At 48.4% G+C, this 26,425-nt stretch overlaps 1 protein-coding gene across 5 annotated transcripts in view; it reads right to left on the bottom strand.

Annotated features, from left to right (window-relative positions):
- FGR (FGR proto-oncogene, Src family tyrosine kinase) overlaps positions 1–26,425 on the bottom strand; it is a 367,556-nt gene that overhangs the window by 38,220 nt on the left and 302,911 nt on the right. For 4 of the 5 annotated variants that reach the window (XM_069622907.1, XM_069622909.1, XM_069622911.1 and 1 more), the window contains 5 exons: positions 20,703–20,801; positions 16,511–16,614; positions 9,179–9,328; positions 7,992–8,156; positions 5,693–5,872 (listed from right to left, as the gene is read on the bottom strand). In XM_069622907.1, coding sequence (XP_069479008.1) covers positions 5,693–5,872; positions 7,992–8,156; positions 9,179–9,328; positions 16,511–16,614; positions 20,703–20,801 — 698 coding nt within the window. Of the gene's footprint in view, positions 1–5,692; positions 5,873–6,709; positions 6,866–7,991; positions 8,157–9,178; positions 9,329–16,510; positions 16,615–20,702; positions 20,802–26,425 lie in introns of all 5 variants that reach the window. The other variant, XM_069622908.1, reaches the window with a different exon arrangement.

A 26,425-nucleotide genomic window follows, 5' to 3' on the forward strand; every position in this document is an offset into this window, starting at 1 on the left:
AGATGATGTAGGGAAATGGAATGCTTTCACTGATCAAATAGCTAGACAAACTGCCTCTGATCTCTTCACTGAGATGTATGTTTCAAGGGAGACTGTAGATGCCTATGCAATGGATGAGGGTGTTGGGTCTGTACGGGATATCCAAGCCGATGCCACATTAGAAGAATCCAAAAGGTGGGCTGAGGGCTTGGGGAAACTCGATGATGATGGGTGTTGGGTGGACATGGTTGAAGGGAAATGGTTGCTTCCTAATGCCTATATAGTAATGATGGTTACCATGGCACACGGTCCCACACATGTGTGCGCTCAACAGATCATGAGAATGTTAGAGAAAGTCTGGGTAAATGATAAGATTTCAAAAATTGCCCAGCATTATGTCCAAAATTGCATGATTTGCCTACAACACAATGTGGAAAAGGGGACAGCAACTCCAAGAGGTAGCTTTGGGCCTCCTTCTGTCCCATTTGAAGTGATTCACTTTGACTTTATTGAAATGGAGCGATGTAACAATCTAAAATATGTCCTTGTGGTCATTTGCGCCTTTAGTAAGTGGGTCGAGGCTTTTCCTGTTAAAGACGCTACAGCCATGACCACTGCAAAGACCATTTTAAAGGAATTCTTCCCACGGTTCGGTTTGCCGAGAGTTATCTGGTCGGATAATGGTCCGCATTTTATCACTGCTGTAATTCTACAGATATGTACGGCAATGCAAATTGACAAACGATTCCATTCGGCCAGACATGCTCAGAGCGCCGGATTAGTGGAAAGACACAATGGTATCATAAAAAACAAGCTCGCTAAAACGTGTGCCGGCACCAAACTAAAATGGCCGGACGCCTTACCGATCGTGTTACTAGCCATGTGTACAACCTCTCAAACTAAGACTGGGCTCTCTCCATTTGAGGTGGTAATGGGGAGACCTGCCAATATCTGGGGTCTTCCGAATCCTAGGGCATTGAGGAATGTAGAAAATGTATTGCTTTCAGACTATCTTAGCCAGTTGACTAAAAACCTGTATTTCATTTAACACCAGGTACGAGACGCTTTACCCGCGTGATACGAAGGCCCAGGCCACAGTATACAACCTGGAAGTTGGGTTTTGGTCAAATCCTTTGACCGATCTTCCTACCTTGCACCTCGGTGGCGGGGCGTGTTCCAGGTCCTGCTGGTCACCCAAACAGCGGTGTGTGTCGCAGACCGGAAGCATTGGATCCACGCGACGCACGTCAAGAAACTTCCTCACCCAGTGCCACACGTTACAGACGAAATGGAACCCCTCGCTAACGCTGCAACCAATGATCCCAAAGCAGTGAGTAGCACTGAGAGTGCGTCGGAGAATCTTTCTGAGCCTGTGAGGCTTGGGGAAGCTGCCATTTTGTCTCCGCACTCTCTGAAAATTTTGCTCCCGGAAATTGCTGTTCCAACTTCACTTGCCTCTGATACGTTGCTTCCAACGGGAAGCAACGACATCTTGTTCTCGGATCAAACAATACCAGGCACAACAAGATACAACTTCCGGCCACGAAGATAGACATACGGCACGGTTTTGCTGTGCATCTGATAGACATACGGCACGGTTCGGCTGTGCATTCAAGGAAGGAAAGGATCATCAAGGGCTTGCTTTTGCCCAAAAAGTTGAGGAAGGGGATTCTGTTGGCTAGGGGTTGTGGAAGGACTAAGAAGCCGCGCGACCGTAGTGTCGCCAGCAATGAACATTGGGGTCGTCAATTGAAAATCTACAATGCCTGCTACCGCCACCGCTGCTGCTCGTATTGGAATTATAAATAAGGAGGTGACCAACTCGGACAATGAACAATGTGCCTGGGCCCCGAAAACGTATTGCTGTGTTTTTATGATAATATTTGGTTTTATAATAGTCACTGTCTTAGGCCTTTGGTATTTCGGAGAAACTCATCCTTTGGAGTCTTTGCTGCCGACTGAAATTGTACCCACTGTTTCTACAGCTTTTGTACATTTGCATACTCTGTCACCTAGGGACTCACAGCATAGACAGAAGTATCACAATAATACCTTGTTGCTTATAATGAATGCAACACATGCCATTTTTAATAAGACTAATTGTTGGATCTGCTCGCATTTACCGCAACATGGGGATAAGGGGCTAGGTTGGTATATTCACCCTTTACCTTTGACAACTGCTTGTTATGCTTCACTTAGAGCACTGTTCTTTGGCCGATGGAGCGATAGCATCTCGGGGAACTTTGATGGCACTAATTTGAATAGTTTTGAGAAATGTGTTCTGACTCCCCTGGAATGCTCGCTTTTCGCAAATAGGAGTAAGCTCAATATTGCTTCTATTAGGCCTTCTGATAGACTGTCTCGTCCTTTCCAATCTTTGATTTCCTTTAAAATGGCTCTGATAGGCAATAAGGATGCTGTGCCTCCTTCTTATACTGTTAACCATAGCCCCGATTCAGTTTCTTTCTGCATACAGAGGAATGGCACCCGGTCAATGGGAGATTTTAAAGGTTGTGCCAACATTGCAAATTTGACTGGGGAAGACAGACATTTGTATGTAGGCGAACCTATCTATTTTGTTTGCGGTAATGTAGCATTTCCATGGTTGCCCAGGGATTGGCAGGGAACTTGTTATCTAGGAATCCTGTTACCTGAGGTGTTTATAGCAAGTACTGTAGAGGTTTCGAAGGCTCGTCCACGGCAGAACGAGAATGGCGACACTCCAGCACAGGTTTTAGGAGATGTAGCGAAATCATTCCTTCCATTCTTTGGGCAGATAGCGAATTCCGAGGATATCAGGAAACTAGCGAGAGTACTGGAGAGAACCATCAACCAGACCACAGATATACTCTATAATATGACTTTAGAGCAGAAAGCGATCAGATTGGTAGCGCTTCAGAACTGGATGGCATTAGATGTCATTCTGGCTGAACGTGGTGGAGTATGTAAACTAGTGGGGTCCGCTTGCTGTGTTTTCGTACCAGATTCCGCCCCAACTATTTTTAAGGCAATACAGAATCTGCACATTTAGTTCAGAAGTGCATGTTCCCGAGGGAAATTGGGATCTTAGCGCTTGGTTCTGGGACTTCTTGCGGTCTTGGGGTTGGAAAGTGCTTTCAGTCTTGCTGATTATTTTGGGAATTCTGCTATTTCTTTGTTGTTGTATCCAATGTCTACCAAGTGTATGTTCAATGCTAGGGGGATGTTGCGCTCAGGCGATAGGTACAATAGGACATAAAGTGTATGCCCCGGATAAAACCTCTAAGGAGTATGTACTGAAAGAGATCTTAGTAAAAGATCTAATGGCGATAGATATTTCTGACAGCTATTCATGGTGTATGGACGATGACACATGGAGTTATTTGCAGGGAGATCAGAAGTAGTTTAGCACTTGGCATAGGCCAAAAGGAGGGTTTGTCAAACTAGAAATTATATCGTGCCTCCTATTGCTATGAATATATGTATATTGGCCTACGCCAAGCTGCCAACAAGCTGCTTATAAACTACATGTGAATAAACTCGCATTGCAAGGTCCTGACCTTAGAAACCATGTAAACTATCATTTTGGGTCAAGCCGCCATTTTAGGTTTTCTTGCTCTATAAAGTCACCATGTGAGCTAAAATGGTAGCCTATGTTATTCAGAACAGAACTTGATTGTCATGACCTCTGTACAGCTAATGTATAACTTGCCTGCAGGCCACTTGTTAGGGTCATGAGCTGAGACCTTGTCCTTCTGCAGACCTGTGTGCAATGGATTACCTGTATCACCGAAACTGATCTATAATTGAATGAGAACACCTGCTTAACTATATTGTATAAATTAAGTCCTGCATTGTAATGTTAGGCCTAGAGCATACATTATTACCATTTCTTCTTGTTAATGTATAAACCTAAGATGAACTAGATTTGACCTGGCAAGGGACCCTAGAGCAGTAACTTATTTATGGAATGGTTAACCTGAAGAAAGGCTGGACAACAGGCTGGAGAAATGTATAAAAGCCTGACTGTTTCAATGAATATTTGCACTCACTGAGCACACCGAACCACACCGGTGTTCGCTGTGTTGTACTGAGGGTCGATAGCTATCTGAATTTTGTTCTGTTCTTTTGTAACTGGATTCAGTATAAAATTAAGTACTTTGTATGTTCCTTTGTAACCTGTGTTTGGTGTGTTTCCTTTTTGGTTACCCTGCCTCATAGTATTTCCTTGTTTTCACATGTTATTTAGTACCCAACAATATGGCAGCATATATTTTGAATATTCTTGAAGTAATCTGTAGGGGAATGGTCTTTATATACGTGCCTTTTGGAAAGATGACAGGGCTGATGCAGATCCAGGCTCTGCCTGGCATGGCTCTTGGTCTGCCCCCAGCCCTGCTGGCCTCTAGAGGCTTGAGCCTATCAGGGCAGCACCCACACTTGCCTATAGCTCAGTGTGCCTCTGCCAGCCAGGGCAGAATAGCATGTAACCAGTAGAATGTAAAATAACGTTATCTGATTTCATACTTGAAGCGTCCTGTAAAGAATCACCTCCAAAAACTACCATCTACGTATGTCAGGTCCCTCTGATGGGAATAATATGGACGTAGGTGCCCTGTAAGGAGTCACCTCCAAACGCTATCCTCTGCTGTGTTCAGTCAGGTCCCTCGCATGTGGTTATTATTTGCAAAAACAGGTGTCCTGTAAGGAATCCCCTCCCCAGCATCAGTCAAAACCGGCAAGGCTACCTCCAAACTCGCATCCGGGTCCGGCACCCGCAAATGGGCAATTACCTGGCTATTCCGGCCCAGCCGGACCCGGTAATTGCCCTTTCGTGGGTGCCGGAGCCCCTTTGGGCTCAATGGGAATGGGGACGTTGGATGCACCGGCGCCGTTTACAACGGCGCCGGTGCATCAGACATGCTGTGATTGCACGTGCCGCACAGGCACCCGCAAGCAAAGCTCATATGATGGCGGTACGGTAGCAACGGGGCTTGCCTTACCTCCATACTTACAATGAGGCCTTTGTGTTCAAGCACGTGTTGGCTGGTCTTTTGCACAAGAAACTGGATTTAGCAAGCCCACTTAACACTATACTACTTTGAACTCAAACATTATTAAAACCGAATCATCTTTTGTCAAACACCTTGTAGAGCTGCATTTACCAAGTGCTAAATTCGAGAGGTTTTCTTCTTTCCTTACTCGGTTTCATAAATAGACACAAATACTTTTCCAGGATCCGGGGAGACATTTTTGGCGATTCTCGGATCCGGGGAAATTCTGGCCAATGACCAGTGCTGCGGCTGGTGTCATCCTCGCTCTCTGTATGACGTGGCTCTGCCGGTCTACCAATACTTGACAAGTCGAGGGATTAGGCTATTGGCCGCTGTCCGCCGCCCCCGTGTCTTTTCAAGAAATACAAATTTAAAAAGAAATTTGCTGGATCCATTAGAAGTAAGCAATGCAGAGCATAGGTTTCGAGCCCAGGTCATGCTATACAGGACATGCTTTGTAAAAGGTGCACACCTTTTATACTTAGCCAGCAATATTATAGGAAAATCTGTTCTCTTGACAATCGCTTACTTGTCTTGTGCACTTAATTGGGAAAGAGAAATTTAATGGCATGTGCATATTTCACTTTGTGACATGTTCCCTTCCTGTGACGTCATTCCCCATTGCGCATGTCAGAGTCGCCCATTTTTTTGCTTAGGACTTGAGCCCTGACTTGACTCACCTTGGCCCATGAACTCGGTGACGATGTAGATGGGCTCCTCAGAGACAACAGCGTAGAGCTGGACCAGCTTGTCGTGCCGCAACCTCTTCATGATCTGAGCCTCTTCCAGGAAAGCCTCCGGCGACATGGTGCCCGTTTTGAGGGTTTTCACAGCCACCTTGGTAGTGCCGTTCCACGTTCCTAGAGGCGAGAGGCTGGCATTAGTGATCGGCCTTGGAACCAGGAACCCTGACCTTATGAGAATGCTTGCGCTGCTCACTGCACCACCCCTAAATCTTCCTGACCCCTCCCTCCCACACCATTCCTTGCTGCACCACCACCACCCTACAATAAATCAGCCTCACTGTATGATGAAGGCCCCCAGCCCTATTGGGAACTCTCCACCCTGTGGTGATCGCTTCCTGCACTAATGCAAACCCCTTCCTTCCCAGAGTCATTCCCTCCAGAACTACAGTGAACCGCACCATCCCACAGAGTGACCCCCTACCACCTTATAATGAAGCACCGCTGCCCTACTGTGGACCCGGGGGTGACATTCTTCCTACAGTGACCCCTTCCCACCCTGCCCACTACCCAACAGAGCCTCACTCTTCTTTATCACTCGCCCATCTAGCCCTCCCCAAGACAGTTCCTAGTCCCTCCACGCTTAACATCACCCGCTTTGTTAAATTTGGGGATCTCCATGTAGGATCTCCTGAGGGTTTGGGGTGTCTAGAGCAGAGCTCTGAAGTAGTCGGATGTGATGGGTGAGATATTCATCCAGGCCTGGCATTTATTTTACTATTGTGTTTCATTGTGGTACTAGTAAACTTGCATCTACAAATGGAAAAGTAAAAAAATAAAAAATAAATACTACAAGTACCAGAATGCAAAGCAGCACAAGCTAAAATGCCAAGACTGTTTGAACGTCTTAGACCTGACATTGAACAACTCGAGAGCTCTGATGGGACTGTGCTATGCACCATCTCCATTGGATGCAGAGGCCCTGGTCCTGCCAATCCCCTTCTGCCACCTTACCCATCCAGACGTCTCCGAAACACCCCTGGCCCAGCTTTTTATCCAGGCTGATGGAGTTGCGGCTGATCTCCCAGGCATCCTTGGACAGGCCCGGGGTCTGGGGCTTGATGTTGGTGCATGCCTTGGTTAGTAGGTGGCAAAGACCGTCATGGTTTTCTGCATGAAGTTTGGGATGGAATGACAGGGGAAAAGGAAGGGGTATAATGGAATGAGATGGTCATGCGTGTACACCGGGGCAGTGAGGGGCATTCCAGGCTCTGATTGGATGATTACTTTACCCCGATCACCATTCGCTCCCCACCATCCTCTCTCCGTAGTTAGATCACTGGCCGCTTTATCACCGGGGTCCCCCTGTGGCGCAATTCCCCAGGGCGCGGAAATTGACAGAATTCCCGATACTAATTCCCGCCAATTTCCCATGAGCCTGCAAGTGGCAGAGGCAGCTGAAGGTGTTTTAGGTTACTTCCAAATTGTGCCACCAAATTGCGGGGCTGAAAACCCCAGACACAAACTTGTCTCAGAAACTGATCTGTACATTAAGGTTTTTACCTCTTTTTCAATCTATGTACCCAATTCAGACTGACAGAGAGCTAGGTATTTTCAGGGCTAGATCTAATACACAGCCACTGCTTGCACCAGGTCTCCTGGGGGCGGAGGGCACAGACATAACGGACCACAGACCCCGGAGAGAGATGCTGAGCTGCGAGAGGTAAGTGGCCCATGGCCCCCGGGGCAGGTGTCACCAATGCACAACTGAAGCCAATCAAATCGCTGGAAACATGTATCCGTTTCACCCTACTTTGGGTGCACGGGCAAAACCTGGGGAGGAGGCCATGCAGAATAGATTTAGCTTTACCCGATGACTCTTAGTCACCGAGGATGCAATGTAGCCACTTCTGGGCTTTCATTTAACAACCAGATGCATTGTAGGACTTGTAGTCCTACCTCACTTTGCTAGAACCAACTGGGCTAAATACTACATTGGAATGGCTTGTTAAAAAAGATCAGCATTACGAAATTGCTTCTCAAGTAACATATAGGTGACCTGGTGACCCCAGCCGAATCAGTGCTGACCAAGTACTACTGTGCTGGTTCATGAGTCATGGCATTTAGCTTCTTAGGGGATCCAGCGGGTTGAAGCCGCTCCAGTTGCAACGATGGACAGCGGTGAGTGCATATTAAATTGGTTGGGCTTCGGTGACACCTCTTCTCCTCCCTCAGAGCCTGTATGCCCCCCACCCATGGATGCCTTCGCCCCGGCAGAAGGCGTGGGTGCGCCTACCCATCCAGACTTCCCCAAACTGCCCGTTTCCCAGCTTCTTCATCAACTGCAACGACTCGCGGGGGATCTCCCACACATCCTTGGTTTTGACGGAGAGGTCGGCCAGCTTGGGCATCCCTTTGTGGCACGGCACGACCAGGCGGCAGCATAAGCCGGCAGCTCGCTCTGGCAGGAGTGCAGAAGAGAGGCACAACAAAATTGCGGCCACGCAGGGCGCGGAGAGAGAAGGCAAGAAGGGAATCAAAGCGAGTTAAGTGCCCAGAGAAAGTGCATAACAGTGAGAGACAGAGGTGAGTAGGCAGGAGGCCCCGGCAAGTGCATTGGAAAGTCTGGCAGGGAGGAGCTAGAGTCAATGAGGTGCACTACTCTAACCCCTCCTCGCGCAGAGGTTCGCAAGTCATGGCCTTTGCGGAAATCATCCCAATTTACCAATAGGCGTTGTTGGGTCTATTGCTCGGCCAAGAACTGCTCGAATTCATTTTGGTTCGTGTTTTTCTCGAATTTTACAACCAAAATGTAGATGGTGGGTTTGGGTCAAGCAATATTGGTGGGGTAAGGTTTTGGGGCGCATTAGAGGGGCGGCTACGGGGGACTGTCCCCCGCATTCTGTGGTAAAAAAATGTTTTTAAAAAAACAGGCAACAAAAATTTCAAGCTGTTTTTTTTTCGAGCAATAGACATACAGCCAACAAGTCCGGTCCAGCACTTATTACATATACTAAATACAAACACATCAAGTGTGCTGGTAGCTTTCTGATACAGTGCAAAACATTCTGCTGGGAACATTCTAGAGGTGGCATCAAGCACTATACAAGAAGTCTACATACATACATACATACATACATAAAAACGTGAATCCCATTAAGTAGCATCTGCCCCTGTTCTTAAGTTGTGGTGCCTTACACATCCAGTCAGTATATGGTTTACTGCGCGAGCCAGAGAGCGGGAATACACTGGTGAATACATGCCCACAGTCAGTCCACAATAGCATCCCCACAGCCATCCCGCGGCGTCCTGCCACGAGTGACATCTTCAGCTAGGCCTAGCATCACAACAGACACGGACATATGAGCGAGTCGGCCCCGGCCCTACCCGGCCCTTCTATGCCCAGTCTGCGATTGTTCTCTTCATACATCCGCCACGCTGACCCAAAAGCCCCAACCCCCATCCTGGGCCCCCTGGTCTTACCTGTGTAGTGTTGCACCAGTTCTTGCACGGTGTCAAACTGGGCCCTGGTGGTGATGTAGTAGCCCCCGCTGTCCAACTTCCGGATCTTGTAATGTTTCACGTGGTCGCCCTTTACGTCGTCCCAGTCCCGGATGGAGAGGGAGTATGCACCTAAGCAAGGGGGGGGGGGGGGGGTTTGGGGAGGGTGTTAGAGACGAGACCATCAAACTCTGGAGACGCGGGGAGGGACTGCCATATGAACACAGCACAGAGAGGGGGTGAGGCCTTCGCATAGAGGGTGCAGTAAGGGGAATATACTTCATCAAATCTAGACCAACATGGGTTCATACCAAAATATAGAATGAAATAATTTAGAATCCCAAAATACAGAATTTCGAAAAACCCATGTTACCCTTTATATATGTGTGTGGGGGGGGGGTAAGTTATTAAAAATGGTGGAGGGGTATTGGGCGTCACGGGGGTCTCCCCAGCGTATATACAGTGTAAAAAAGGGTAAAATAAAAATCAGTATTTTGGGATTGGACATTTTATTTTCGCATTAATCGCATAGATCCGACCAACAGGAGCCTGTGGAGAGCATCCAATAGAGACTCGCATGAGAAAGGGGTGGTCCTTCCAATAAAGACGGCCAGGTGAGGTGCAGAGATTGCCAAATGCAGACAGACCAGAGAAAGCAACTCTAGTATTTCAAATGCAACCCATCATGTGGTGGTGTGACTGTAAAACGCACAATTTCAGGAAAGAAGGGGCGTATCCAATCAGAAGTAGAAACAAGAGGGGGAATAGAATCAACAACGCTCGGCAAAATCAATGCGCTGTGTGTTTTCACGACACAAAAAAAACTTTAATGTAAGTGTATTTAATAAGTTAATATTAAATTGATCAATAAGCATTCAACAGTTTGTTTTGGAAATGTATCACACACATATAGACAAATAGCAGATTTTATTTAAACTTATGTCTCTTGTTCCAATATGTCTTAGAGCAAAAAAAACATTTAAACCCTCCCGAAGAACCATTATAACTAATGGGGAAACACGTGTCAGGGGATCACGAGAAGAATAAAGAATAAAAATCAAAATATTTGTTTAAAATCACCAATAGACTAATATGGGGGATCATGCGAAGAATCATGAATGCTCATGAAGAAAATTAATGTGTATGAACTCAATATGACAAATGAATGATGCATTAACAAAATTATAAAAATTGAAATCAAAAGTCAAAAATGTATTTTGTCAAACCATCAATAAACCAAATATTGGAGCGAAAGGATAATTGTATTTATTCAGGAAAGAAGAGGAGTCTTTTAAATACAGACCAGCAGGAGGCAGTGAGAGACGGTGGATTTAAAACATGCTGCGATGGGGTGAGTGAGAGGGTAAAATACTGGCCAAACAGTGTTGGGTTTGGCCTGTTAAATACAGACCGCCTGGAGACCATGCAAGGTTTTCAAATTCAGGGCGGCGGTTAACTAGACTGTCAAGAGGCAATGCAATCAGCTTTGGACTGGGGTATCAAATCGGCCCGGAACCAAGGAAAAAGAGGCCCACGGTTGGATACGTCAATGAATTCCTTCTGTGGCAGTGCTTTAAGTGGGCAGTCTCTAAAAAGTGGGCTGAGCCAGGGCCCTGCCGGGGCCACCCCATCCCACCACCCCACGGCGGGACACATTGTCTCGCCACAGCCGCGACAGGAGATGCACCTGCCATTTTCAAGTCAGACAAGCTGGCAGAGTTCCAGCCAGCCGCAGCTATGGCTGGCTGTCACTTCTGTCAGTCACTGTAACTTCCTCTTATGACCTCTTGCGCGAGCGTTCACAAGAGGAAGTTAGTGTCCTTTTGTTTCTCCCTCCCCAGGTCACCGAGGCGTCTTTGACGCTCGCAGAACCTGGGAACTCAGTGCCCTATTTGTGTGTTTATAAAAGATGGCTTGAAAAGTACACAATTCAAGCAATCTTTTATAGCGCTTTGCCGACAGACAAAGATGCCTCAGACTTTGTCCGTCGTCAAAGCTTTATAAGAGATGGACTGAAATGCGTAAGTTTCAAGCCATCTTTTATAAACACAGAATTTAAAAAAAAAAGATGGCTTGGAAAGTATGCAAACCATAAGGTACGCACATAAATATATAAATGCTTTATATTTTTGTCCGTACCTTACTATTGTTTGTGTACTTTTCAAGCCATCTTGAAGTAAAGGGCTAACGTAAAGACCGTTATTTCTATGATCACATTGGACTCAGCGACTGTGCAGGAGTGGACCAGCTCTATGCTCCGTTTAACATATGTGTGAAGTGTGCTGTGATGCTGTAATGCATGTCTGAAAATGAGCTGAAAAACATGGCGCCGGTGCGTGTCCATTTGGGAATTTCACTTCCGAACTGCAATGAAAGTCTACGTTTCTGTAAGCTTAGTTAGAAGGCAGACGTGAATTCTGCAATGGTGGCAAGATTACTTTTTGAAACAAGATGAGCTCACTATGAAGGATAGTTGTTGTATTGTTCGCTCAAGGATGAGCTGAGAAGGGAGTGGGAGATGTGCAGGTGCAGTGGAAAGGGCTGCTGGGAAAGAGCGCGCAGGATACACACTGGGTCTTTCCAGTACTAACTGGATTTTTCCACTCTTTGACACCCATGCTTGCTGCCTGTCCTTCGGCCAGGGCGGTTGGGCAACCTAGGAGGGGCAGGAATTTTTACCCCATAAGAGGAGATGTATCCTGGTGGTAGACCGAGAATTGGAAACCCGGGGGATGAAGTCTCGCTGAGAGGGAGGATGCTCCGCTCCAGACCCCGTTGGTATGTGTGATCTCTCTACCTACCTGCCTCAGGACTGGGTTGTGTTGTCGCGGCCGAGATGAAGTTTTCTCCTGCAACTACACTAACGGTGATGTAGACATTATGCAACTATCCTTGCTTGTGTGTTTATGTATAACCAATTATATGTATGCCAAATTCCATTTATTCCACTGATTATTTGTATTCTTATAATGTGTGAATAAAGGGCCTGTAAAGAGCCAATTATATTCCAATTGCTGGTCTAGGTGTGCATTATTGCGTTTCCTGAGTCCAAGAACTTTTAGTCCGTGTAACTGAGTGAGTGGCTCTGTAGTCATGACACGAGTCAGAAAAGCAAAACAGATGCCCGGGGTGAGAGAGATCAGAGGGTGAAATACTTTCTCTGGGGTGCTGAATCCAGCATCTGAGAATCTGCCACAAACAACCCCACCCATAGGGAGTGAGGCATCCAGACCCGAGGTGCATGGGAAGCAGTCATTGCCAACAGAGATGCCAAAGCCATCACAGGTAGAGAGGGTGAGGGACCGGTGGGTGCTTCAGTCAAGTTAAAAACAAGCATGCATGCTTGTGTGCATGTGCGATGTGAGAGGGCATTGATATATTTTTATAGCATGGATCTGGCTCTGGAGGAACAAAGCACCGTACAGGTCATAGAGAAAAAAGATTGGTAGCGAGAATGTAACAAGTAAACATTAGTATTAATTATCACACTCTTATTAAAGGCTGGGGTTTCCACATGATAGCCAGAATCTAGGTTAGCCCAAGGTGTTGTTAGAAGAGCCAGGACTTCTTTCTTAAACTGACAGAGACTTGAAGCAGAATTGATTGCCATCAGGAAGAAGTTCCTAAGGACAGGAGCGTAGCAAAGGAAGGACGTTTTCCTAGTTTTCTCCTTGCGAGCAACAATAGTTTCCAGTCTGATGATAGTCTTACTGCGAGATGACCGTGTGCACCCACTGTTTTTCGTTGACCACTAGGCACTCCAGCGTACTGGCAGTGGTGGCCCTGTAGGTGAGGAGGTACAAAGGTTTGAACCAGAACCTAGCTGGGATGAGGAGCCAGTGTAATGTGTGCAAGGTGGGGGTGACTTGGTCTGCTTCGGAGTGGCACTGTCTGCAGACCAGCTGGGTGCTGGCAACCATCAGCAGAGAGTACCCCAAATCGCAAATCAACCTCTCACTACACAACTCTGTTTCCAGAAAAAAAAGACTACCATTCCCCTAATGCACCTGCAAGATACCTTGAAAACCCAGTGGCCTAGTTGGCTTCTGAATTGCATGCAGTCTGGTTTCACAGTTACTGGAAGAAGACCTATTTCAAAAGGATGGCAACACTCGGAATGCTATTGTAGTTAATGTGCTTTTGTTTCAATACAGAAACTCCTGCAGATGGTCAGCACTGGCTCCTCTCCCATAGCCCATGCCTGGAGTGTCAACTGACCGCACCTGTGACTGCTTATGTGCACCCAATCATCTGGCTGCACCCTGGGTTTCCTCGCTGATAGCACTACTAAACTGCCATACCCTGAACCTCTGTGTGTGTGCTTTGAGCTCTGAGCCTCATGTAGATGGAACCCATTTGGAATCATTCTCTGCTTTGCTGACCATTTTTCTTGTACCCATCCCTGCTCCTGTGTTGCCTTGCTACAATTTCTACAACCATGCCTTTCAGGCTCAGTTCTTCACCATCCGCCTGCTCCCAGTGTGTTTTCTACTTTAATTTGTGCTGTGTCCCTGCAGCTTTCAACCTCTGCTACTTGTGCTGTTTCCTTTTAATCTCCTTCCCTGTTCCTGGCTCTGCTCTTCTCCTGCTCTCTCACATCTTTAGCATACCAAGATTTACCTTATAATATCAGACTCTGGTTCTCTTTCTTCTGTTTGTACCCTTTCCCTTAGTAATAGTCCTGAGATCTGTGCCCCTGCTTTCTATAGCTCCTGTGTTGCCAGTCCACAGCAGTTACCCTTTCCATTGCCTTGATGCAGTAACCTGGCTCCAGTTCCTTGCTTCAGTTACTTAGTCCTAGTCTCTTTCAACTCTTTCCTATTTGGAGTACATCACTACTGTCTTCTGCTTACCTAGTTCCTGTGTCCATGTTCTAAATTCTTGTTTCCCCTTGGGAATTTTAGCTGGTAATTGTTCTACTGTGTGTGCTCATCTAAGCCTCTGTGTATTCCTTTGTACAGACATTGGCTCAGGGACGCCATTTCACCAAAATGCCAGGGGTAGCGGAAGGGACATCAAATGACCCTTGAACTCTGATGACATCACAAGAAGTGATATCATTGGACACCACCCTGATGTGACATCATGGGAAGCGATACAACATGACCTTTCACGCCTTTTGTGAGTCTAACAATTATTGTATAGAATTCCAGAAAGACAAATTATTCTTCATTCCTATTCTTTCTTACCTAAGGATACTGCAAATTAAGGCCTTTGGAGGGAACCATTTTAAAAAAATGTGGTCTTGAAATAACTTGAGCACACTGTAGAATGCAGGTCTCCTGGGGCACAGGATAGGCGCATGTGGGTGTAAAACTAGCCATGCAAATGTTAGCATAAGAAACAATCCTTGCCTTCTGCTCCATCAAGGAACAACTACACTGCACAGCCAACAGAAATGGAAACACCCTTTCATCATGATTTTCCCCAGTCCTAGAGTATACAAAATCAATGTCCAAAATGTCAACTTGGTGGCTGCATGTATGCATTTGCCATGCCAGTAACATAATATGGGCCTGATTATGAGTTTGGAAGATTATAGAATACCGCCAAATTCATTACCATTACTGCATGCGGTAAATATCTGCACCCGGAAAGGTCTGGATAATTCCAAGTCATGCAGACCTTTCTGTGGTTCCCATTTCCGAGTTCCATAGGGTTCCTTGGGGTTGGGTATTTACAGCATGTGCTAATTATCATGTGCGGTAATTCGTTTGAGTGAAGGTAATCACTTTCACACAAAACCATGATGATGAAACTCGAAAAGTTGGCAGTGAAGTAAAAAATCTGGCAGTGGTAATTTATGGATGTTTGACCTCTACCACCAAACCAGTCTTATGCCCTTTCTGTGGTAATATAGAGGAGTCTGTGTACTCAGTGTGTGCCCCATAGCCACAACACCAGCAGTCCATCAGGCCACATCACAAGTTTGGCAGTAATTTGGTGTTGAATCCACCAAATTACTGCCAAAATTGGTTACTGTTACTACCACCCAGTCCTGTGGACAAATCATGGGATTCCGAGTGGTGGTCTGGTGTGGTTAGACCCTATTTCTGGGGTCCATCGGACTACCTGGGGATTTTGGTGGGTTTACTGCGAGCGATTATTCCACTGCAGTAAATCCGAAAAATGTTTGGTGTTTTGACGGAAGATTTACCGCCAGTATGACTTGTAGTTTGGCAGTGCGGTGTAAATGGTGGTCATTCTGTTACAGCCCCAAAAAAGGTGCTAACAGAATGACCACCACTTTTCTTACCGCGCGGCCAAACTTGTAATGTGGCCCAGGGCCAATGAACAGTATTTTTACTTCAGCATTTAGCGGTCAGTCCCTCAGACAATTAAGGTGCTGGCCACTGTCGTTTTAGTGCAAGTCACATACTCGTTATGAGGTCGGCTTTTCTACCTCTCCCATTTGAACCTAATAGGTGGCAGGAGGTGAAAGGGACTGTGGCTGTAATCTAATCCCATCCCTCCAGCGATATTTCTACCTGCAAGAAGTAGGAAGAGAGTTGGCGCGTGCAGTGGTCCTCTGGGCAGGGAAAAGCTTCCGCGTATGACAGTGGTCTTCAAACTGTGAGGCTGGCCCACCTAAGGGGCCCCGGAGGATGCCAGGGTGGGCGCGAGGGTCTTCAAAAAGGGATTACGCCAACTGCTTATAATAGAAAATATAGCAGATATGGCATCTGGAGAGGCATGAGGAGCTCTGCAGCAATATTTGTACTCAAGGGGGTTGCTCGGAATACACAAGTTTGAATACCACTGCTGTATGACAATTGGCCTCATTACAAGTGTGGCTGTCTGGAAATAAGGGTGCCGTCACGTAGCTGCACACTTCCCGGAACGCCACATTACAACTCTGCCTTCCTGGGCCGTTGTGCCTGGCAGGTCTGCCAGTGCTTTTGTGTCCCCATTCCCATGGAGTCCTGTAGGACTCCATGGGAATGAGGATATATACGTTCCGTCGCCTGATATCCTGTGCTGCCCGAACTTGTAATGTCCCGGTGGCATCGGGATCTCAGGCTGCGGAAACAGTGTTACGAGTACCGCCAGACTCGTAACGAGGCCCAATGTCTTTATCTTCAGTAGGGGGTAGATAACATCACTCGCACTCCACTGAAACCGGGGCCCGAGTCATCTTCGAGTCTTTCGAAGGATGCGCCACCCTGGGAGTGTGTGGAGGAAGCCCCTGAGTGTCGATCTAAGGAAGACTTGTGCCTGCCCTGTGTATTGCGGGGCTAGCAGGTCAGTCAGCAGCTGATTGGACAGTACCAGCGGGAGATGGCAGCTGCGTGTGAGTGAAAGGAGGCCCCGTACCTTTGGTGGTCTCGCTCTCCCGAACAAGGAATGTTCCCCTGGGGTTCCCGTGGCAGAGGAGCAGTCGTTCCGTGTCCTTCCTGCCCATCTTCCCAAAGTACCACCTGCAAAGAGAAAGTGAGACAAATGAGCAAAGGAGTGAGGTGAGTGAAATAATGAGGCAATAGAAAGAGTGACAAGAGAGGTAGAGAGTGAGAGAGAGAGAGAGAGAGAGGGGCAGGGAATGTGGGAAAGGGAGACTGGGAAAGTGGGAGAGGGACAGGAGAAAGAGGAAGACTGAATAAGACAGAACAGGAGACAGAACAGGAGACAGAAAGAGAGAGATAGGCTGAGAGAGTGGGCGAGAGATAAAGAAGAGAAAGAGAGATGGAAAGAGAGTCGGGGCGAGAGACAGAAAGAGAGGCGGAAAGAGAAGCAGAGGGAGTGAGGGGTGAGATAGGCAGAGAGGAGAAAGAGGGAGAGAGTAAGACAGACAGAGCGGGAAAGCGAGCCAGAAACAGCAGGAGAGAGAGAGAGACAAAGCGTGTCCGAGTGTGAGAGAGAAATAGGGCGAGAGAGGGAACGTGAGAGAGAGTAAAAGTATTAGGTGAGTGACAGAATGAGCAAGAGACAGGGTGACGAGTCCTAGAGAGAGCAATATACAGAGCGAGACACATTGAAAAAGTGACAGCACAAAAGAGGCAGGGAAAGGGAGACAGCGTGGGAGAGAGACTGAGAGATAGAGAGGAAAAGAGGAAGAGAGAAAGAGAGAGCTAAAAAGAGACTCAGAAAAAGATTCACAGAAAGAGGGAGAGAGTGTGTGAGAGAGATAGGGCGCGAGAGGGAACAAGAAAAAACTGGATGGAAGAGAGATAGAGAGGAGAAAGAGGCAGAACGACAGTAAGACGGGAAGAGACGAAAAGAGAGCGTGTGTGAGAGCGAGAGAAAGAGGGGGAGAGAAAGGGCGAGAGTGGAGAGCGAACGAGAGAGAGAGGAATGGCGGTGGGAGAGGAGGAGAGAGATAAAGAGAAAGGCAGAGAGTGGGAAAGAGACGAGAGAGAGAAGAGAAAGAGGCAATAGTAAGATAGAAGGCGCAGGAGACTAGGGGGAGACAAAGAGAGAAACCGAGGGACGGAGGGAGCGAAAGGGCGGCGAGCGAGACACAGCGAGCAGCGCCTAGAAGGCCCGCAGCACGGGCAGCCCACGCATTCCATTCTAGCTCGTGCTTCTGCAGACTTCCGACGCCCGTAACACTTCGTGCATCGACCTCAGCCCCCAGGGCACTCGAATGATCCATTCCCACACATCATGCATTCCATGAATCACCACAAAGCACTCAGCTGACCACCCTGCATCCCACAGCACCCCCGCCCCCCCAGTGGACCTCCGGTGAAGGGATCTGCTGACGGATACAGCAGTGCGCGGGATCCAGGGATACACTGGCAGTGCCTTTGCTGACCTCGCATGTGCCAGTGTGTCCGACCCGCTGGGTTTCCAGGTGTCTCCGAACACGCCTCTAAGCTGTTCCATGGCAGATCTGACCTCGAGCAGGTGGTTAAACGAGGACACGTGTGCGTCAAATTATAGGTGTGTGCCTGCCTATGGGTCACACGTCTTTGCTCGAGGATATGCACTACTCCCAGGTGGGTATCACAGCAGGTGTGCATTTCCTAGACCAGCTGGGCACTACTTTACGTTTTCCCTCAAGTGGTAGTTCTTCACTGCCTGCTTCTAGGCGCAGGGTCGTTCCAAGGTGGCCGTTCCCTGTATTTCTGAGCACTTGAGTGTCCCCTTTACAATAGCACGCCTGCGTTCTCCGAGGCTGAGCTTTGGAGCTTTACAGTTCGCCTTTTGTCCATTTTTTCGGTCAAGCTGTTATCTTGAACTCCCAGCACAGCCCTTGGTAGTAGTCTCATCTGCCTGGTCACGTGCTCACTGACAGCTGTCTTGCTTCAGCAGCCTCAGGCAGTGTTTTAAGTGGGGTGAGATTTGAGGGTGGACTCCAACAAGGGTGTGTGGCCTAATTCTGCAGGGGGAGGGATGTTATTCGTAGACAAGCAGGACAAGCGGGGCAAATTGAGGCGCCCTCTCCTGCAGGCAGTGTTTTAAGTGGGGTGAGATTTGAGGGTGGACTCCAACAAGGATGTGTGGCCTAATTCTGCAGGGGGAGGGATGTTATTCGTAGACAAGCAGGACAAGCGGGGCAAATTGAGGCGCCCTCTCCTGCAGGCAGGGCTTTAAGTGGGCTGGGGCCTGCTGGGGCCAGGGCCCGCCAGACTACGAAATCTCGTTTTGAGGCAGGGCCCTGCCGGGGGCCCACTAATTTGCCTCGGCAGCCACGGCCACTACACGAAAAGGCTTTTTTTCTAAAGCCTAAATCTCTCGCTCGTGTGCAAAAGCTTCAGGCTTCAGAAAAAAATGTCATAATGGTGGCACCGCACCTGCGAGGCATCCCTTCAAGCAAGAGATGCATGTGGGCCGGTCACACCATTATGGAGAAAACGTGCGGGCGCTGGAAGAGGCCTTGTTTTCTAAATCATGAAGCTCCCGCGCATTCGAGGGAGTTTCAGTCTTCGGGAAACGGCCTCAGCTTCCAGCGGCCTCACCCTTTCAGCCTTAATGGTGAAGCTGCCCCACCCCAGGTGGCGAGGGCCAGCACCACCATTAAGGCTGAATAGGCGAGGCACTGCCCCTGCCAGGTAAACCTTTAGAAAATAAAGGCAGAGATCAGCTCTCTACAAAAGGTTGCCTGGCAGGGGTGCCAGTAGCCTTTTAAGCCGGGGCTGGCCAAGGGGGCATGGCCCAACGTGCCAGCAGGCGACCCCACTGTTAGGCCACGTCCCCTTGATGAGCCCCGGCTCATTTTGTAGTGCCACTTAAGGCACTGCCTGCAGGTTCCGTGCCAGTGTTTAAGAAACAAAAGTAGAGGACACACCAAAAGAAATGATAGCCGTGCAGCCAGGCTGTCCTTTTGTTTCTTTGTGAGGGGTGGCAAAGCCCTCAGGCAGCCTTTTAACTCAACTGAGCCTTGTGGTTCAAGGGATGCATGCGACATCCTGGCCGCTCCTTTTTTTGCTATCAGCCCTTTCGCTATACGGCTCTGTTGAGCTTAACGGCTGCCTGAAGTGGTTGCTGCCGCTAGTGTTAGTCGTGAGAAGCCGGCAGGGCTCCAGCTCGGGAGCACGTTTTGAAGACTGGCATGGCTTCATCACAGATAGCCCCGGCCCACATAAAGACCTGCCTACAGCCCTATTCCATGCAGTCCCCCATAACATCTAATCAGCTTTGTCTCAGCATTTCTTGCTTGCAATCCTCACATGTTGGCCTCACTCTAGTGCACCTTCTCATTGCTTTTTGCCTCTTGTGTCTATCGAGCTTGCAGCATTTGACGTTGATCATGACTCATTTTAGCTAAATCGATTTGGGTGTCCAAATATATTATTTTACTAAGGGTTTATGGGGTTCAACTGAAAAGTCCGAAAACCATTGCACTAGGGAACACCTGTGTATTTTGCTCACCCTCAGGGAATTTAGTGGTCACAATTTGGCTTACTTTTGTTATCCTGGATAGGTTTCCTGTCTCCCGCTGCATGAAATGAAACCAATCTCACCTACCAACCATAGTACTCAACCAATCCAGTCCCACAGGACTCAACCAATTCAATCCCCACATCAACTTACTCGACCAATCCTATCCATACAACCCAATAGTCAACCAATCAAACCCCTTCTTCACAGAACTCACCCAATCAAATCTCACAGCACTCAACCAATCCAATCCCAACATCAACACACTTGAGCAATACTATCCATACAACACAGCAGTCAACCAATCACATCCCTACCTCACAGCACTCAACCAATCCAACCCCAGCCTCAATATACTCGATCAATCCTATCCATACAACACAATACTCAACCAATTAAACCCCTACCTCACAGTACTCAAACAATCCTAATTCACTGCACTTAACCTGTCAATTCCATACTTCACAGTGCTCAACCAATTCCATCCAACCCCTATAGTCGACCTCAACCCATTCCAGACCAATGTCCTAGTACTCAACCAATCCAACCCTTACCTCACAGCAATTAGCAAATCCAATCACCATCTCGCAGTACTTCACCAACCCGACCCCACCTCACAGTACTCATCCAAATTCAGAGTTCAACAGCCCTAAAGGAATGACCTTCAGTAACACCAGACACTCACTCTTCGGCCTGGATGGAGTCCACAGGAGCCACATAGTTGCTGGGGATGTACCCAGTGGCCCCGGAGTTCAGGGACCGAGCCTCCCACCAATCTCCTTCTCTGAAAACAAAAAAAAACAAAGAACATTGTTTTTTTAATGGCACTAAATACTTCCCCCTGCCAGCAAACATGCAGCCCACCAGCATCCTGTACTGCAGCCCAGTAGGATATTTGCTGCAGCCCATAATTCCCTATTTGCTGCTGCTCATCAACCCCCCCCAGTGCAGCCCCACAGGCCCACTGCTCCGGCCGAGTATTGCCCATTTGGTGCTGCCCATCACCCTCCCCCACTGCAGCCCCGCAGGCCCATTGTTTCAGCCCATAATTCCCTCTTTACTGCTGCCCATCACACCCCTACTGCAGCCCTGCAGGCCCATTCCTCCAGACCGTTATTCCCCATTTGCTGCCAGCCGTCAGCACAAGTTGCCGCAGCCTGTCAGTGTCCCCTTCAGTAGCCCACCAACACTTCTTACAGCAGTGCAATGCAGACCAACAGATGTGACATGTAATTTGTGTCTAACCATGTCAGCCAGGCTTATAGCGACATTTTTCTTTTAGCCGTAGGCCCAACCTTTTATGCTAATGTGTTAATGCAGGACACAATGTAGTTTAATAACTGGTAAAATAGAGCGGAGAGATTTGCTTTTGCAAAGTTAAAGTACAGTGCATTAGAGGTTTTTTTTTTTAAAATAGAGCCAAATAACTTTGAACTAGAACACTGCATTCTGTCTGTATAAACAAAGCAATTTGCATCTGGCCAGGCCTTTCTGGGCCGAGTACCAATGTTCTAGTAAACAGAAAACAGATGACGGCTCCCAAGGAAAACTATAAATTCACATCCAAATTATAGTTTTTGTCCGCTGACACTTTTAATGGAAAAATGCCTAGTGTTGAATGACGAAAGCCGCCCTTGGCTGATATTTACACAAGAAAGGTGCTGTCCACTACACACTTTTGATGGAATGATTCCTAGTGGCGAATGATGCTTGTGTCCTTGATATTTTTGTTTAGAACAGTTTTCAGTGCTGGATGAATGTTGGTGATTGCAGGGTTGGAATAGGGATAGCTCAGAAAAGGTATGATAGTGCAAGATCAGGCCCTGCACACAGTTGTTTTGGGCAGTGGAGCTTGCAAGAAGACCGGGGGAAGACGCGCATGGCTGGCTGAAGAGGGAGCACATCGGTTTTTCAGTTGTGAGTGGCCAACTCCCTCTTGTTTCTTTCACTGGATCCTAATGCCTCCAACATGGCTTCTGGCTGTTTTGAAGCATTTTGAGTCCTTAAAGGACTCTGCCTTTTGAATTTTGAGCTGAACTTGGATTCTGTTTGAGCTGCATGGGAACACTTCTGTTTTTACCCCCAAGGCAAATCAGCTCACCACCTAAAGAGCAGACAGCTTATTTTGGATTGGCTATATGCTGGCATCATTGATCCCAAAGGACATGTAATTCTTTTTTGGTGCTTTTTACCCTATTTATTTATGCTTTTTGATGAAAAGATCAGGGTGCATTAATAGGTGGCTTTTTCATATTTTTCGGAATGTTTCAATTTCTCCATTTGTCCTTGAATTGTGGATAATCCCAGCCACCATGTCTGCTCCAGCCCTCTTTCACTCCCTACATTCTACAGTTACGGAGTATGAAGAGGCCTTTGACCCTGCATTTGGTATTACATTGAGAAAGGTATTGAGGTGCTAGATTGCCTAGCATGATTTGAAGAGGCAGGTGCTAGATTTCCTAGTGTGATTTATCACGAGCTGGTGAGGCGGGTTGTCGGTTTTTAAGGTGACTGATTTCTTGGAGAAGGTTGATTAGTGTTAGCCTTGATTTGAGGTAGAGGCAATGGCTAAGATGTTCAGCTTTTTCATTAATTACTTTTTGCATTTTAAGTTTGTTGTGTATAGAGATGGTAATAATGTCAATGTTTCCTTATTACACATTTCTCGTAATTAAAAGATTTATTTTGTACTTGAGAGTGTAGGAAGGATTCATTGAGTGTTCCTTACAGAGTGATAAGTATTAGAACATGAATTTAAATAGGGGGGCATCTCTCTAAATTAATTTTGTATTGATGTGTTATATATGGTACATGTCTTTTAAGACGCATATGAAGGGCTCCTGGATGTGTGAGCAATGGACGATCACTAAAAATATATCGGACATTGGTAAACCCCTCCTGTGCTGATGAAGGAGTAGCAGCCACCCACAGCTGGGGGCTGATCGCCTGCGCTCATTACTGATGCACAGTGACAGGTATATGCTTTTACCTGCCCCATTTCCTACCACAGCTCCTGCTGGGGCAGGGGGGTTTTGCAAACTCCCTTGGGGTCCAGTGAAGGCTCTGGTGGTAGGGATGATACAAATCACACCACCTGTTCCTGCTGCACTCCTCCAGCTCCTTCTGCAACAGCCAAACCACCTATCTCCGCTGCAGAGGCTGAACCAGACTCACAATTTGTGGGGTGCTGAATAGCAGTTGTGAAAGCTGGTAGTGAGTGGCACCCTTAAATCCTTGTGTGCTGTTGACTTTCCCCTTCCTTCAGGAAGCTGAATTGCTATTAGACCTTCCTTCATGCCCATTAGATATTTTACCCCAATTCAGAGGCTACCTCGTGTCCGAAATTTGCATTGGAGCAGTGACGCCTTTGGCTTCATAATAGCAGGTCTATTGATATGGCTTGGGCAGGCTTTTGACCTATATGTTTGCTGCTGCCATCCCGTTAACGTCCTGTCAGTGCATCCTGCTGCAGCCCATCAGCATAACGTGATGCTGCCAGTTTGCGCTCCATGTTGCATCCTGCTGTCCTTCTCAGCACCCTCTGCTGCCCGTCAGCACCCTTTGCTGCACCCTATGGGTGCTTCCTGCGGCACCCATCAGCTCCCGCTTCTGCTTTTCAGAGCTCCATATTGCATCCCGTCAGTGCATCCTGCTGCACACATGAGCACCCCCTACCCCGTCAGCACCTTTTGATGCCCCCTTGTCAGTGCACCCTGTTGCACCCATCAGCACAACTTAATGCTGCCAGTCAGCACCCCATGCTGCCTCCGATGATGCCCCCACCAGCACCTCCTTCTACCGGTCAGCACCCTTTGCTCCACCATGTCAATTCATTATGATTCGCCCATCAGCACCCCCTGACCCATCAGCACCGCATGCTGCCTCGTCAGTGCATCCTGCCATCCCCATCAGCATCTCCTGCTGCCTGTCATCATCCTTTGCTGCACCCTGTCAGTGCAGCCCACTACATGCATCAGCACCCTCGGTTACCCATGAGCGCTCTTTGCTGCACCGTAAGTGCACCATACTGAATGCATCAGCCCTCCTGCTGCCCGTCAGTGCCCTTTGCTGCACCCTGTCAATTCATCCTAATGCACGCATCAGCAAGTCTGCTACCGGTTATCGCCCTTTTCCGCACCGTCATTACATCCTATTGCACGCATCAGCACCCCGCTACCGGTCAGCGGCCTTTGCTGCACCCTGTCAATGCATCCTACTGCACGCATCAGCACCCCTGCTACGGGTTATCACCCTTTTCTGCACAGTCAGTGCATCCTATTGCACGCATCAGCACCCTGCTACCTGTCAGCGTCATTTTCTGCACAGTCAGTGCATCCTACTGCACGCATCAGCACCCCTGCTACCGGTTATCGCCCTTTTCTGCACTGTCAGTGCATCCTATTGCATGCATCAGTACCCCGCTACCTGTCAGCACCCTTTGTTGCACCCAATGCATCCTACTGCACACATCAGAACCCCTGCTACCTGTCAGTGGCCTTTGCTGCACCCTGTCAGTGCATCCTACTGAATACAACAGCACCCCCTGCTGCCTGTCATCACCCTTTGCTGCACCCTGTCAGTGCAGTCTACTACATGCATCAACACCCTCGGTTACCCATGAGCGCTATTTGCTGCACCGCAAGTGCACCATACTGAATGCATCAGCCCCCCTGCTGCACCCTGTCAATGCATCCTACTGCACGCATTAGCAACTCTGCTACCGGTTATCGCCCTTTTCTGCACCGTCAGTGCATCCTATTGCACGCATCAGCACCCCGCTACCTGTCAGGGCCATTTTCTGCACAGTCAGTGCATCCTACTGCACGCATCAGCACCCCTGCTACCTGTCAGCGGCCTTTGCTGCACCCTGTCAGTGCATCCTACTGAATGCATCAGCACCCCATGCTGCCTGTCAGCGCCCTTTGCTGCACCCTTTCAATGCATCCTACTGCACGCATCAGCAACACTGCTGTCATCGCTCCTTTCTGCACCGTCAGCGCATCCTATTGCATGCATCAGTACCCCCGCTACCTGTCAGAACCCCTTGCTGCACCCTGACAATTCATCGTACTGCACGGATCAGCACCTCTGCTACCGCTCAGAGGCCTTTACTGCACCCTGTCAGTGCATCCTACTGAATGCATCTGCACCCCCTGCTGCCCATCAGCGCCCTTTGCTGCACCCTGTCAGGGCATCCTACTGCACGCATCAGTAACACTGCTACCTGTCATTGCCCTTTTCTGCACCCTGTCAATGCATCCTATTGCATGCATCAGCACCCCTGCTACCTGTCAGCACCTTTTGCTGCACCCTGTAAATGCATCCTACTGCACGCATCAGCAACTCCTCTACCGGTTATCGCCCTTTTCTGCACCGTCAGTGCATCCTATTGCACGCATCAGCACCCCGCTACCTGTCAGTGCCCTTTGCTGCACCCTGTCAATGCATCCTACTGCACGCATCAGCACCCCTGATACGGGTTATCACCCTTTTCTGCACCGTCAGTGCATCCTATTGCACGCATCAGCACCCCGCTACCTGTCAGCGCCGTTTTCTGCACAGTCAGTGCATCCTACTGCACGCATCAGCACCCCTGCTACCGGTTATCGCCCTTTTCTGCACTGTCAGTGCATCCTATTGCATGCATCAGCACCCCACTACCTGTCAGCACCCTTTGTTGCACCCAATGCATCCTACTGCACACATCAGAACGCCTGCTACCTGTCAGTAGCCTTTGCTGCACCCTGTCAGTGCATCTACTGAATACAACAGGACCCCCTGCTGCCTGTCATCACCCTTTGCTGCACCCTGTCAGTGCAGTCTACTACATGCATCAACACCCTCGGTTACCCATGAGCGCTCTTTGCTGCACCGCAAGTGCACCATACTGAATGCATCAGCCCCCCTGCTGCCCGTCAGCGCCCTTTGCTGCACCCTGTCAATGCATCCTACTGCACGCATTAGCAACTCTGCTACCGGTTATCGCCCTTTTCTGCACCGTCATTGCATCCTATTGCACGCATCAGATCCCTGCTACCTGTCAGCGGCCTTTGCTGCACCCTGTAAATGCATCCTACTGCACGCATCAGCAACTCTGCTACCGGTTATCGCCCTTTTCTGCACCGTCAGTGCATCCTATTGCACGCATCAGCACCTCGCTACCTGTCAGGGCCATTTTCTGCACAGTCAGTGCATCCTACTGAATGCATCAGCACCCCATGCTGCCTGTCAGCGCCCTTTGCTGCACCCTTTCAATGCATCCTACTGCACGCATCAGCAACACTGCTGTCATCGCTCCTTTCTGCACCATCAGCGCATCCTATTGCATGCATCAGTACCCCCGCTACCTGTCAGAACCCCTTGCTGCACCCTGTCAATTCATCCTACTGCACGGATCAGCACCTCTGC

Source organism: Ambystoma mexicanum, chromosome 11 (assembly GCF_040938575.1).
Source record: "Ambystoma mexicanum isolate Mex_15411 chromosome 11, UKY_AmexF1_1, whole genome shotgun sequence".
NCBI classification, from domain to species: Eukaryota; Metazoa; Chordata; class Amphibia; order Caudata; family Ambystomatidae; genus Ambystoma; species Ambystoma mexicanum.